This window comes from Manacus candei, unplaced genomic scaffold, assembly GCF_025592945.1.
Source record: "Manacus candei isolate 608988 ecotype Guabito, Panama unplaced genomic scaffold, ASM2559294v1 h1tg000071l, whole genome shotgun sequence".
Lineage (NCBI taxonomy): Eukaryota > Metazoa > Chordata > Aves > Passeriformes > Pipridae > Manacus > Manacus candei.
In genome coordinates, this window is record NW_026138119.1 from 6544184 (window position 1) to 6558573 (window position 14390).

A 14390-nucleotide genomic window follows, 5' to 3' on the forward strand; every position below is an offset into this window, starting at 1 on the left:
CCTGCTCCCCAGTGCTGTCACTGTGCTGCCTGGCACACAGTCAGGGTAATGTGAGCTCATATGGCACCTGGGTATCCTCTGCTCTCCAGGGCTCTTCAGACTTTAGCCCAGCCATGGGTGGATGTCTGCCACCCTTGAGCACCAAAAAAACCCAGGAGTTTTGATGACAGGGAATGGGAGAAAAGGGAAAACAGGGAAATAGTAATATCTGATGCCAGAAGAATCTCCATTTTCTCAGGTTATTGTTCAGTGTCCAGTGTTTAGCAAATCAGGCATTTACAAGAAAAGTCCAAAAGATGCTGTTATGGCCTGAAAACCTGAGAAATTGGAGCAGTTCAGTGAAGAACACCCAGGAAGGAAGAAGGAGCCCCAGCTTTAACAAAGAAGGTGCTTTGGACCTGTACAAGGGCTCGAAGGGGGGGCTATAGTGGAACATCAGCTCAATGGAAGCTTCCTGTTGATGTTTTAGCCAAAAGACTGAAAAAGATTCTTGAATGTGTGAGAGGGGACACAGTGAGTAGGAGCTGTGAGAGGATTTAACCTTTGTAGGGAACTGGGGAGTCTGATTCAGGAATTTTGCATCCAGTTTAGGTGTCTGCATTTAAGAGAGGGTGTTGGAAAGTGTTGAAAAGAGCTACAAAAATGATTGAAAGACTGGAGAAACAGCTTTACAGGAGGGAGAACTTAAAGACCTCCATCTGTTTGCATTATTAAAAAAAAGAGGTTGAGAGGTGACTTGATGACAGTGTATAAATACCTTCACAGGCAGAAAAGTGTGGGCATTGCAGGTCCTGTAATCTAGCAGGGGGGAAACCACGGATGGCTGGAAAAAAGAGACTGATGAAGGCAAACTGGAAATTAATCACCTTCACTGTTTAAAAAAACCCCAGCAAGTCCAATGTTTTGGAACAAATCCAAAGGAAAATGGTGGTTTTTTTCATTCTCAATGTCTGAAAATGAAGACTGGAGGCTTTTCTGAAAGACCCATGTTAGCTAAGGCACAAGTTAGCACTAAGTGGCTTAATGTGGAGGTTGGGTTAAAATGATTGTATGGATACAGTCAGCATTGCAGTGGCATCCAAAGAGATGCACTAGCACTTATCTTTGGGCTTATCCACCTGAGCAGGACTAATGAAGAATGTTAACTCAGGAGCAAGGATGCAGTGAAAAAAAGAAGGGGGGGGGGGAATTCACCACAGGGCTGATTTTGCTTATTGACTTTTAAGAAAAAAAAAAATAAAAATCAGAGACCAGGAAAAATGACATCCTTGACCCAGACACCTGCAGGTGCAGAGCAGCTGCCCAGGTATGGCCCCAGAGTAACCCTCTGGACAAGTAGCTGCCCTGAATTAATGACATCAGTTTAAGAGGGGGTTTAGCTGCCCCAGCATAGAAGGTTTTCCTAATGACAGCCTTGGGGCCTTTCCCAGTGGGAACGCCAGATCTGGCTGTTGGAGGGTGGGATTTTCCCTACCCTGGGCGCACATCTGGTCCTTTGTTCTGGACAATGGGAAGGCCCCTTCCTCTGTGCTCCCGCTCCTGCTGCCGTGCCTGGCTCTGTTCCCACTGCCTGCTCCCAGGCTCCTCACACCCACCCTCTCTGACAGCTGGGAGCAGTTGGGCACAGCTGGATTTTGGGATGTGGCAGTGCCTGGTTGTGACTTCTCCTTGTAGTGAAGCAGCTCAGCCCCGAGTACTTGATGGAGAAACAGAAATAGGTCTTGCTTTGTTGGCTGAGGGATTGTCCAGGGTTAGAGCCCAAATGGCCACTCAGTGTCCCACCTGTGCCCTTGTGAATATCAAGGACCTTTTGTCCTCTTTTCACACTGAGACTTTGCTAAATTGTGTGGGGGATAGAGGGTTTGGCAGCTGAAATGGTCAAACACTGACGGCATCTTGTCCCAAACAGTGTGCATAGTCACGCTTTGGTCCAGCCTGATCCCAGCTCCAGCTGCATCCCTCAGCCCCTCTGCCTGTGCAGTGCTACAGCACCAATCCCTGATGTGAACCAGGATAAGCCCCAGCCTTGCTGGAGCCTCCTGGGGATTCATTTAAACAAACACATGGAAAGAATCAAACACCTTGAGTGTTTTGGGAAGGAACTCAGGCTCTGGGAAGAGCACCTGGCTCAGTGTGGTCAGTCCCCCCCATTAGGTAATATGGGAATAACTGTCTCATCTGGACAGGCCCCCAATCCCTCATCCCCTCCCACTGCATGTCCGAGGCAATAACCCTCTTTCAATATCCAATAAAAAAAAAGCGCCAGTGAAAGTGAGTGAAAGGCGAAATGTGTGTCTGTGGCAGAAAGCAAGAGATTGAAAGCGTTACCAGTGCTTTAGGGTGGGTAATAGCAGGAGATTTGCAAAAGGGATCTGGAAGAAAAGCCCTTTTTCAAAGGAATTGTATAATCCCTGGTAGCTCAGTGTCTCACGCTCAAGGACTTGCCTTCACGATCTGCCATCAGAGGAGAGGATTTGCTGCTCTCTTCTGTGGATGAGCACTGCAGAAACCCTTCCCACACCGCTTTTCTAAATCTCCTTTGAAGGGCTGCTCCTCTGCTCCTGCCGAGTGTCAGGGTTGTCTCTGTTTTGTGACCCACATTTGCAGAAATAGTCAGAAATGAAAAGGGGAGGAGAAAGCACCTGCCGTGGAGTGATGCCCCTCAAAGTCCCAGTGCTCCCAGGGACAGGGGCTGGGGAGGGAGGTCCAGGGTGATGCTGGGGGTTGCCTTGGAGAGGGAATATGCAGAGGCTTGTTTCAGTCTGTGTTGCAGATAAGAAAAAAGATTTGTGTGTAAGACAAGGTGCACATGGTGGGGAGGGAGTTGTTTAGGGTGTGTGACAAGGACAGTGCATGTATGTCTGGTGTGGGAAGATGTGTGTGGGGCTGCCTGTCCTGCTCTGGGATGGAGACTGGGTGTATGAGAGAGGGCAATGGGAAGTAAAATCTGCTTGTGGGAGCCTGGAGCAGCTGAAGGAGGGTTTGCTTGCAGCCATACCCAGCTCCCTGGGTCAGCTGAGGGGGCACTGTGTGCCAGACCTGCTCTGGGGCTGCACCCCCAGGCATGGACCAGCCCTGGGGGTCCTGCCTGACTTGCAGATCTATGGGGTGCTTGGCTTCAGGCAGAGCTCTTTGGGCAGCAGGAAGGCTAGAAAGTGTTTCAGTGGAAGTGATCTTTATTGACGAGTGCACTTTTCCTGAAATCAAACCATTTTGTGGGAACGTGTAGGAAACTATTGACGGGGAAAAAAATCTGAACTATTCATTTCGACCTTCAGAGGATCATTTTTTTCAAAAGCATTTCATTTCAGCAAATTGCTTGGTTTAGTTTTGACATCACCACTCAAATTGATTTCATTTTAATCTTCCACGTGTGTGAGCTGCTGGTTCCTGGGCTGTGCCCTGGCGGGCACTGGCAGTGCTGGGATCCAGCAGCACCCACAGCTGGATCCTCTGCTGCTCCCCTCCCAGTCACGCAGCACAGGCAGTCCTTGCCCAACGAGACATCTGAAAACCTTCTCCAGCAAATTTGGGATGGACAACAGGATTTGGAGAGGAAAACACATCTGAAAGTGCCACAATTTCCCATGGAAAAGAAATTGCACTTTCTGAGCAGTCTGAGTCAGCAGCCTGACCTTCCCTGCTCAGACCTTCTGATCCAAGCCCTCGGAGAGCAGTGATAAACATATGCACTGGCCAATTTGTTCAGTCTTTTGCATTTGTAGGACATTTTTGATGTGAAAAGGAGCTTAGCTTTACATTGGTATGACCTTGACGTGCTTAAAGTTAAGCTGCTCTTAAAGTGGGTACAGAATTGGGACCCCCACCATGTCCTGCCCCTGCTGCTGACGTCCCCCCAGCAAGAGAAGGAGGTCTGGCTGGTAATTGCATTTATTTGAGATGACAGCAAACCTTTGTCAACACCAGGTTTGTTTATGCTCACGGTAGGAGCAGCAGCAGATGCAGCACGTGGTGTTTTGCAACCCCCTTGTCCGAGGCTGGGAAGTTGCAAGAAGGACAACAAACGTTTGCTGTTTCATCTCTGCAGTGGTTTTATGCAGATAAAAAGGTGTGTGGAGGGTGTGGGGATGCTCGTGGCCAGGGCAAAGGGATGCCTCAGGATCCAAGGCTTCTCCTGGGTGGATTTGCAGGCAGCTGCAGGGATGGATGCTCAGTGCTCAGCACTGTGGTGACAGGGCTCTCCAGGGCTCCCCTTTAAAGCAACATCATTATTTCAGAGACATGTACAAGGGTAAATTCCCCTTGAGCACAGTGTGTGAGGAAACTGGACCCATTGAAGGAGGGATTTGTCACCTTTGGAGGATCAGTGGTGCTGCAGATGCTCTTCCCACGCACAGATGTGAGGCTCCAGGCCTCTGCCCACCGAGCCCTGCCATCAGCAGCCATAGGCCTGCAGAGACAACTCCCCAGGCTCCGTTTATAATTCACTCTCTTTCATTTATATTCAAATCAGCAGATAAATGTAGGCAACGCGTGTGCTTCGGCTCAGGCAGGGCTGCCATTCCAGAGCAACCACATAGAAGGTGCTTTATTTTTAAAACAGATGAAGAAAGAGATGGAGACACAGAGTTCTGCCCTCTAATTGTCATCTTCTCATTGGTAATGCTGGCCCGGTCATGGAAACAGAAAGATTTATAAAAATTATTTGTTTCCCAACACACATGCCATTTACTCTGCTCCAGCAGCGAAAATAAAGCCATGGCTTCTGCTTGTGCTTTAAGTCAGTTCCTGTGTCTTGTGCCTGATTATGCTGAGGTTTTTTGTACAGGTGCTCCCGAGGTTTTTTACTCTCAACCACTCTTTGTTTGATCACTAAAACAAATTTTAAATACATATATGGAATAAAGAAAATATTCATCGAGGAAGTGCAGCCTAAGGAATATTTGATATCCCTCAGATCAGGGAGAACCTGACAGGGCTCTGCAAAGGGAGTGGAGGGCACCTTGCTCAGGGGCCAGTCCTGCAAAGACCCACTGAGTCAGGCTCTTAAATGAAGGTGAAAAAGTTTCCAGCATCGTGTGCAGCTCAGACTCACAGGCTGTGTGTCCTGAGAAAGCACATGGGATCTCACTAACAACCCTTTGCATTTAGAGCAGAATTTTGCCCTAAAAGACGATCCTGACGTGCTTAAAAGTGACAGTGCCCTTTTGCAGTGTGATTTTTAAGCAGCCGTGTGCTGACACCTACATGTGTTGACCAGGCTGGACTTTGCCTTGTGCCTCAGTCCCTGAGGCAGAATTGGGCTGCCTCGTTTTTTCTGGGCTCTGCCAACCCCAGAGCACACGGGACTGTCAAAAACCACTTAATACACGTTGACTTAATGGGAGTTGTGCAGCAAAATGCTGCTGGGTGCTTTGAATGCCAAATCTGTGGAGAGGTTTCATTACTCCTGCATTGCAATTAATGATAATTAAAAAAAAAAAGAAGAAGTTTTTGTATCGAGAGTTATGCTGGATGTCAGAATTAACATCTCATTGAATTATCAAAGCTTTCAAGCAGTGGGTGGTGGAGAGTGGCTTGGGGCTTGCAAATAGGTCAGAGAAAGAGCTAGTTGCTACATATCTGATGGAAACTTTCCACTGGGGAAGAAAATCTTGCTGATTTGATGGAATAGGAACAATTCTGGGGAGGATGTCGATTCCTCTAAAACTTATGAAAGAAGCAGGCGTGGAGGCTGGGCTGCCTGCGTGCGACCTGGGATCTGTGTCAGCCTTCCATGTTCCTCAGGGATCCATCCTGCTCAGACGTGCATTTCTCACCTTTTTATTGCAAAATGAAAACACAGAAAGAAGGGAAGTGTGAACGTTTTGGTGGCGCGGTGCCAGCACAGGTCTGCTCTGTACCCTTGGTATCCCTGGATGAACGTCCTTGAAAGGAGCCAACAGTTTTCCAGGTGCCTGGATTTTTGGGTTCAGCCAGGGATGGTTTGTGTCAGGGCTGTGGAGCACTTGCAACTCTATCTGACATCAACAGGGGGAGCGGCAGGTCCTGTGGAACTGTCCCTGCACGGGGCCTGGGACACGCCATCCTCCATCCCCTTTGCCCAGGATCCCCCAACCCCTTTGCCCAGCATCCTCCATCCCCTTAACTCAGCATCCTTCATCCTCTTCACCCAGCATCCTCCATCCCTTTTGCCCAGCTTCCTCCATTCCCTTTGCCCAGCATCTCCTGTAGCCTTTCTCCAGCCTTCCACCCAGCCCTTGCTGGGCACACTGGCAGCCTGGGGGGCTGGCAGTGTTTTCCATCAAGGTGGGAATTCAGCCCTTGTGTTTTCCACCCCTGCTGCCACCAGGATGTGGCATCACTGTGAAGGCTCTGGGTTGTGTGTACCCACAGTGTGGTAAAGACAGCAAATTTTATTGCTGTGGCTCTTTATGATTCTCTTTGTAATGATAAGCCAGCACTGAAATCATACACCTGGGCAGAAGGAGCCTCTGGGTTTGTTTGTAATCCCACGTCCTAGTGGTGTCCAGTCCTCTTTCGTGGGTCCTGTTAGGATAAGGATGACCAAGGACATCTGACTCCAGCAGTGTCCTGTCCCCCTCCTGTGTCAGGGTGGCAGCACAAGGCCACCTGAGGATAAAGAGATGAAAGGCTGTGACATGCTTAACTGCTTCTCCCAAGCAGAAAGGGAGAATGTAATATTTTGGGAACCAGATGAGCAGATCTGGCAGCCTGTGCTGTGCAGGTTCTTGCAGGGAACAGCCCTGAGCCAGGAGTTGGGCTCAGGGTCCATCCTTTGGCTGCTGAGGCTGCACAGCTTTAACTTAAAACTAAGGAATTTCTTTGTTCCAGACAACTCTTTCCTTAATCGTTCCTCTGCTTGGCTCCTTCTTCCCATTTCCACAGACAATAACCTTGTGTGAAGTGCTGGAGGAGGCACTTGATCAGCAAACCCTCCTGCCTCCCTGCCAGCTGTATTCCCACTGATCAGAGGGACCCTCTGGTCCCGTGGGGAGCGACAGGCTGACGGCGATTATGAAAAGCAGATCTCAGAAGGGTTTGTCTCCGTGGGGGAAATGGCACAGCAGAGCTGCCGGGGAATAATAATTATATTATTATGCAGGAATAAAGTCCCATTTATTTCTGAGAAGGGGATGGGTATGGGGAAAGAGCAGTGAGTGATTGCAGAATAATTATCCCACAGCAGCTATGCTGGGCAGCGTTTCCCTTGTAGACAACCCCTAAATATTGTGCTGGAGAAGGACTGGCAGCCTAGATCATGTGGTGGGTGAAGGTGGGGCTGTCTAATTCCAGAGAGACACTTGTCAGCATCCACTGGTTCCTGCAGGAACGAGAGATGATGCAAACACTCCCCTGGCAGTGCCACACACCTGCAGGGCAGGGCTGGGCAGCCAAGAGCCACCAAGCCCCCAGTGCTCTGAACCTTCCCACGGCGGGATGTGCAGGGACGCTGCTGCCCATCCCGCTCCTGCTGGCCCACCCAGCTGCTCCAGCACATCCCGGCGTGCAGCCACGTGCCTTTGTGTTGATCAGAGCAGCGTTTTCCTACCGCGCAGGGCTGGCAGCGCACTCCTGCCTCCTGCTCCAGCACGCGTGAACCAGCGATCACCCAGTTGGGTCCCATAAATAATTAATATCTGTGTCACTGTGCTTCCTCCCCCCGCCGCGCTGCCGATCGCTCCTCCGGGACCGGGGGATTCGACCAAGGTCACTGCCGGTGTCAGCCCCAGCAGGACCACGGGGCGGGGGGGGGAGCCCTGGGGGGTTCCCCAGGTGTCATTGTCCTTATGGCTGATCCATCCCCTGCTGGGTGAGGAACAGCTCCAGCCCCGGCGATGAGCAGCACAAAGGGGAACGGCACAACCGCAGGCCTGGAGATGGGGGAGGCGGGCGGGGGGAGATGGATGCAGGTGGCTGCGGGGGGAGTCCTGCCGAGAGGGGCGGTGACACCCCGCGACCCGCTGGAGCCGTCCAGGGACCTGGAGCATCCAGGGGCGCGGAGCATCGCTCAGGCTGGGATGGACCTTGCTTGCCGGCAACACGCTTTGTGTCCCCGGCGCCTTCTCCGCTGCCTTCCAAAACTGAGGCGGGAGGGGAAATTTAATTTTTTTTAATAGGATATCTTTGCAAGTGAATAAAAATACCTTAAAAAATAAAAAATTTAAAAAAATAAAAATTAAAAATCAGAAAAATTTTAAAAAAATTAAAAACGTATATGTTTTAAAATAGAGCGTGTATATACATGTATATATACAGGCATAAGAAAGGAAGGTGTGCTGCCGCCCCCGCTCCCCGCGCCCGGCGGGGGCTCTGAGCGGGTCCCGCTCCGCGCCCCCTCCGCCCTCACAATGCCGCCCCCTCCCCTCCTCGCCCCGCCCCTCTCCCCGCCCCCTCCGCCCTCTGATTGGAGCATCGTAGCCGTCAGTTAGGGCGGGCGCGGCGCCGATTGGCTGGAGCGGCGCGGGGGCGGGGCGGGCGCTGTCAGCCGGGGCGCGGCGCGGCGGGAGCCGCCGGAGGGGCGCTGGGAGCGGGCGCGGCGGGGCATGGCCGGCTAAGGCGGCGGGAGGAGCCGCCGCCGCTCCCGGCGCCGCCGCCGCTGCTCCCCCGGCCCCCGCCCGCGTCAAATGAATGAGTGGATGGCGGAGCCCCGCGCCGCACCATGAGGCGCCGGCCGAGCACCGCGCTCGCCCTGCTGTGCCTCGCCGCCCTCCTGGCCGCCGCCGCCGCCTCCGCGCTGCCGCCTTCCAGCGCCGCGCCGCCCTCGGAGCCCGGCAGCGGCAGCGGCGGCCCCGCTGAGAGCAGCCCGGGCACGCTGCCGCCCGCACGGCCCCGAGGCACCGCCGCCGCGCCCGCCCGGGGCAGCCCCTCGCCGCCGCCGCCGCCGCCCGCGGAGGAGGTGCGGGAGGAGGAGGAGGAGGAGGCGGTGGCGGAGGAGGAAGAAGAGAAGGAGGAGGAGGAGGAGGAGGAGGAGGAGGCGGCGGGCAGCGGCCCCGCAGGTGAGCGGCCCACGCGTGTCCGTGGCGGGGCGGGGGGTGTCAGCGGGACGGGGCTGCTCCCCATCCTCCGCCGGGCGGACAAAGGCGCGGCCGGGGACGGGGCGGCGGCTCCCCGGGCCCCTCCGGCTGCAGCGACCCCCGCGGGGTGGGACCCTCGGAGCATCTCAGCCCCGTGTGCCCGGCACACCCTCCCCACCTTGGGGCTGGGTGCGGGGGTACCGACCCCGGGATGGGGTCTGGCAGGGCAGGTGTGTCATGCCCCTCCCGTGCCGAGGGCGTTACAGGTGTCACTGGTGGTTTTGGGGGAGCAGCGGGGCAGGTGCTGGTCCAGACTACCCAAAGCATCCTTCGCGGCAGCGGTCCCCGCTGTGCATTGTGCTCCCCGTGGAGGAGGTGAAGACACGTCCTTGCCATCACCGTTGTATCGGGGCAGTGCCCAACAAGGTGGGTGCTGGCCTTGAGCATCCCCCGGTGGGATCTTGGAGGTCAAGTAGCTCTGTGAGCATGAAGGCTTCCCGGTGTCCCACCTCCACGTGCCGGCAGCGGGGAGAGCGGGGTTAGCGATGACTTGGTGTCGCTGGAGCCCTTGTTCTTACCTGTGCCAGAAGGTATGTTTGCAGCTCAAACCCCACACTCCCGTGGTACCTGATGGGCGTGTGAGGGCAGGAAAGATCCATTGGTTCTTCTGTGCTGGGAGAAATGCATCTCAATAGGTCTCATCCTGACCCTGTTGTGTTCCGGGGCTTGTGCAGAGCTGAGGAAGGTGCTGTGACAATGGGAATAAATGGGAATAAATTATCAATGAAGAGTGTGAGGAGGGTAGAGGTAAGGGGTGGATGGGAGGGCTGAGCTCTCAGGTCAAGCTCTCGCTGGGTGTCGGGCACTGACAGCGCTGGTCACTCCCAGGGAGATGGAAACACTGATGCTCTTCAAAGCTGAGACTGCAGTTTACCTATAGATTAAGCAGACAAAACTCTGCTGGAGTCCTTGTATGGAGCTTTGTTCACTTACTTTAGCAGAGAACTTGGCTTCGCTCTGCATTTCCAAAGCTTTGTGTTCAGACACATGCAAGTACTATAGTGCTGATCCTTTCCTATTTTGTATTTATTTTTTCTCTTCTCCTGGAATATGTTTGGTTTAAGTGCGTTGAGCTTCCTCTGATGTGAGAGGGATGCATTCTGCTCTTCTGGTAGCTCTAGCAGTCTGAACAAGTGGTTTAATCAACTTGTTTTATTTGGCTAGAAACAAAATCAGCTGAAGATCTGGAGTTGTTTGTTTTCAGCCTTTAATTCCTTTTTTTTTTCCATTGAGGTTTCTGTCTTTGCTTTTTCTGGAAGAAACAGAATGGCTTAAGATTAGGAGTTTCTGATAAAGGTAGGATGGGTTGAGTGCTCTTAAAGCAGAAGCAGTTTCCTCTGTTGTGCCACGATCAAACTGAGTCAACTGAACAACTCACTGGCATGTGCAGCGCAGTGTGACCCTCTGGGTACCAACCAGGGGGATGCACGTACCCACCCCAAGCTTCCTGGAGCACATTTCCCCCTCTGACCTCCTGTGTTGTGTTTGTTTCCATCAGTATCAGGTGGCATCGTCTCTCCCACCCCTGGGCTCCAATGGGTTTATTAAGAGCATCACTCTCATATGGGCCAAGTGACAAGTGCAACTATTGCAAGGCAGGAGGCCACTGGTTTAGCAGTGGCTTGGGATGCTCCCAGATGCCCATGTGGGATGCTCACATAACATCCTTTGTCTTCTCCCATAGAAGCTGTCAGGGATGCAAGCTGGGGGGGATTTTGTGTCTGTTCCTCATGCTGCCATGGGCACCCTCAGCCCTGTGTTTCAGTTCTCCCTTGGGAAACGGGAGCACTGAGGATGAGCATTCCTCCCTACCAGCCCTGGGTGTGCTGAGCTCGGGTTGTGGAGGCCAGCATCACCCTTTGAAGTTTTAAAGTGCTAATTATTACTGGCTACAGCCACTTGATCTCAGAATTGCTCTCTGGTGCCTTTACTCTGCAGTGCTGGCCAGGGTAGGAACACACGGGCAGATTATGTCTTCTCCAACAGCCCAGTTTGTAAGTCCTGAGTGTGACAGGTTGAGATTAGCCCTGACTGATGAAGGATTGCTGGTGTGCTCGTGGGCTGGGTGGAGTTTAGGGCATCTGTGGGGGGATGAGGCAGTGGAGGGAGGAGATGGCTTGGCAGCATCCCCCTGTGTGATGTGGGAGCCTGTGGAGGTGCCATGGGTGGGTGGTATGGCTGGGATCTGTGTGGGAGCTGGTCTCTGTGGGTTTTATGGGGCTTTTCTGTGCTGCCATGACTGCTGTGACACTGGAGTCCTGTGCAGAGGTTTGCTCTGAAAGGGCATTAAGCACTGAAGGTATAGCAAAGCCAGTGAACATAATGGGTTTATCTGAAACCCTTCTTTACCTTTAATGCAAGCACGTTTTCAACATTACTTTTCCAATTCAGTAGATAATTAATGCATTATATGCTCTGTTGCATGAAACAAATGGGTCTTTTCTCATGCACATCATTAGAAAGGCTTCCCTTAATGCCCATGGTGTTATCACTGATAAGAAATGGGTGTGAGTCCTCACAGTCAGTGTTGTTCAGCACTACCAAGACTTCAAGTCTGACTTCAATGCATTTCTCATTCCTATTTAAGAAGCACTTCAGCTTTCACTGAGCTGCCTGTTTGCTCCACTCTCCTTCTCTTCTTCCCTTTCCCAGTTTCATGATGTTTATTTTTCTTTCCAAGCCTGTGATCATGTTAAAATCCCGGATTTTGTTTTTAAGAGAAGTAAATTGCTAATCCCCGTGTTTGTGGAGACAAGCTTAGAAGTATCCCCTGCCTTATCACCAAAGCCTGCTACACCCGCCAGGGAGACTCTGCCTCTTCCTTTTATCCACAGCAGTCTCGTTTCAAGCAGAAGCTGGAGCTTTGCTGGGGAAGCTGTTTTGGGGATGGCTGTTGGGTGGGTGCTTGTTTTGGAGCAGAGATGTGGCTGCTGTGGCCAGTGTGGTTCTGGTTGGACTTTGCCTCCATTAAGAACAGAACTGCTCTATTCCACCCGTTCCTGTAGGGTGGTGTTGAGCACTGTGGGTCTCCTTGAAGGACGTTTTGTTCTGACTCTTTTTTTCCAGCCCCATGCACAGCAGACGAGTGGGCTGAAAAGCCCAAACCTCCTTTCACAGCCTGGGTCAGCACAGGAGTTGCACCCAAACCTTGGGTTTAGGCATCTTTAGACTGTACAAAATGTTTCAGATCCCAAAAGCTGTTGCCTTCTTTCCTCCCCGCGGTTTCTGTTGTGCTCCACCTGCCTTGCAGGGTCACCAGCTCTCAGAAATGATGCTGGGTCTGACTCCTCACCTCTGAACCTCATAGGAGGGGACAATGAGCAGTTTCTGCTGCAGCCACAGGGCAGGAAATGCAGATGGCCCGGTGGCTCAGAGCAGTTAAACCACGGGAAGGTGTCACATTTGCTACGGAAATGTGTGAAAGCTGAGTCAGGGTGTGCAGTGATGTCTGATGGGTCTCCAGCCTCTGGCATGGGGCCACCTCTTGCTGAGGTGCTGCAGCTCAGAAGGAGGGGGTGCAGCCAGAGCCCCCTCAATGGGTGGAGGCTGTGGCTTTGGGTGGGATTAGCTGATGGGTTTAGCGTGTAAAGAGGAGCCTGGCAAATCCTCGGGGGCGTTGGGGGTGACCTGGGTGACTGTCTGGGGGCAGGGGAGGTGTTGGGGCGAGGAGGGGACTGGGGAGTGCTGGCTTCAGCTCTTCATCATCCAGCTGGAGAGCTGGAGGGTTTGACTTTTGTGCAGGCACAGGACTGTGCACCCCATGTTTGCACAAGGTATAGGGGGACAGGTATAGGGGGAGTTCCTGCAGCACCAGCAGTATTGTTGTGGGGAAAAGACTTTGGTCCAAGCCATGGAGCCATCAGCAGCCAGACCCTGCCATGCTGGGGCTGTGTTCCTCGAGGGGTTGGGAGCTCTCAAATCCTGGTAGGACAGAAACAACCAGCTTGCTGAAGGGCAGTTTCAGGACATTGTGCCAGTGCTGGTCCCTTTTGTAGCTCTGGATGACTCTTTCCCTCTTCCCATTGAGCCATTACACCCTTTGGTAGAGGTCTTCCCACCCCTGTATGGGTTCATGCAGATACCTACCTGAATGCTCCTGGTCTGCCTCTGACCCTGTGGGAGACAATCTGAGGGAGCCAGAGGGATGAGCTGGAGCTTTCCTCCTGCTCATTGCTTGGGAAGGCAGCTTAAGCTTTCCTCATTTGAGGGCTTGGGATTGTGTTCAATGTGTTTACTGAGATAACTTGTATTCAAGGTGTCAGCAGGATTTAAATTTATTTAAAGAAATGGAAATGAAGTTAAGGATGTGAAGGCTGAGGATAAAGAGGATGGTTCTTGTTCCTTGGGATGAGTATGGGAGCAGCCAGGGCAGAGAGCAGCGGCTTTCTTCAATCAAGTAATAAATTGTGAGGTTTGTAGCTTTGAGCTTAAAATAAAGGGATGTTGCCCACAGCAGAAAATGTCACTCCTTGCCTCCACGCTCCCATCTGAGTCATTCTTGTATCAGATGCATCCAACTGTCCTGACTCAAGATTTTGAGATTCTGGGACTTAGCGATGCTCGTGAATATCAGGATATTTTGGGGAGGATCTACAGAACAACCAAGGTCTTGTTTGTTATCTTCTCTCTGCTGGGGTTTTGCTTTTTTTTTTTAATTTTATTTTAAATGATAGCTGAGATTCAGACATCATATCCCTGAGTTGCCACTTGGAAAATGCCATCTGTAAAATGGCACTGGCAGTGTGTGGTGATGGTATTTATCTGGCTGCTCTTGGTAATACCCGAACACCAGCCTGTGGGGAGGCAAAGGTGCTGGAGCATGGAATAAAGTGGTTTGTCTGAAGCTGTGTGGTGGGCAGGAGATGTCCCAGTGCCTTTGCTGGTCCTTTGGGCTCTGTGAGGGTGGCTGGGACAGTCAGGGCAGTGCTGGAGTTGTGACCAGGGGGACTCTTGTGACACTGACTGGGGTTTGCATGGAGTGCAAAGGTTGTGTCTGTCCAAACAGCCGGGAAATGTGTGGCCAAGTGTGAGATGAGCTTCCTGGTCCATGGCTGGTTTTGTCCTTGGAGCATCCTCCTGGGGCTGCCTGTTCCCAGAGAGGCACCTTGGCCTCCATCCTGCCGACTGCCTGCCTGTGCCGGGGGGGACAGGACCACTGTGGTTATGGAGTGATGGTGCTGGGCTGGCAGCAGAGCTCATCTTGTGGGCTACACCAAGTTGTAACCTCAGAGGGTGAACAACCCCATCCTGGAGGGGACCATGGTCCTTGTGCTGCTCCAGTGCAGCCTTGGAGGTGGCTGCAGCATCCCGGGATCTGCCCAGCTGGGTAAT

General features: G+C 52.5%; 1 protein-coding gene across 1 annotated transcript in view; it reads left to right on the top strand.

The window, feature by feature from the left end:
* Positions 1–8478: 8478 nt before the first annotated feature.
* MEGF9 (multiple EGF like domains 9) overlaps positions 8479–14390 on the top strand; it is a 46984-nt gene continuing 41072 nt past the window's right edge. Inside the window, exon 1 of the mRNA XM_051807980.1 lies at positions 8479–8981. Coding sequence (XP_051663940.1) covers positions 8645–8981 — 337 coding nt within the window. The 5' untranslated portion in view covers positions 8479–8644. The remainder of the gene's footprint in view (positions 8982–14390) is intronic.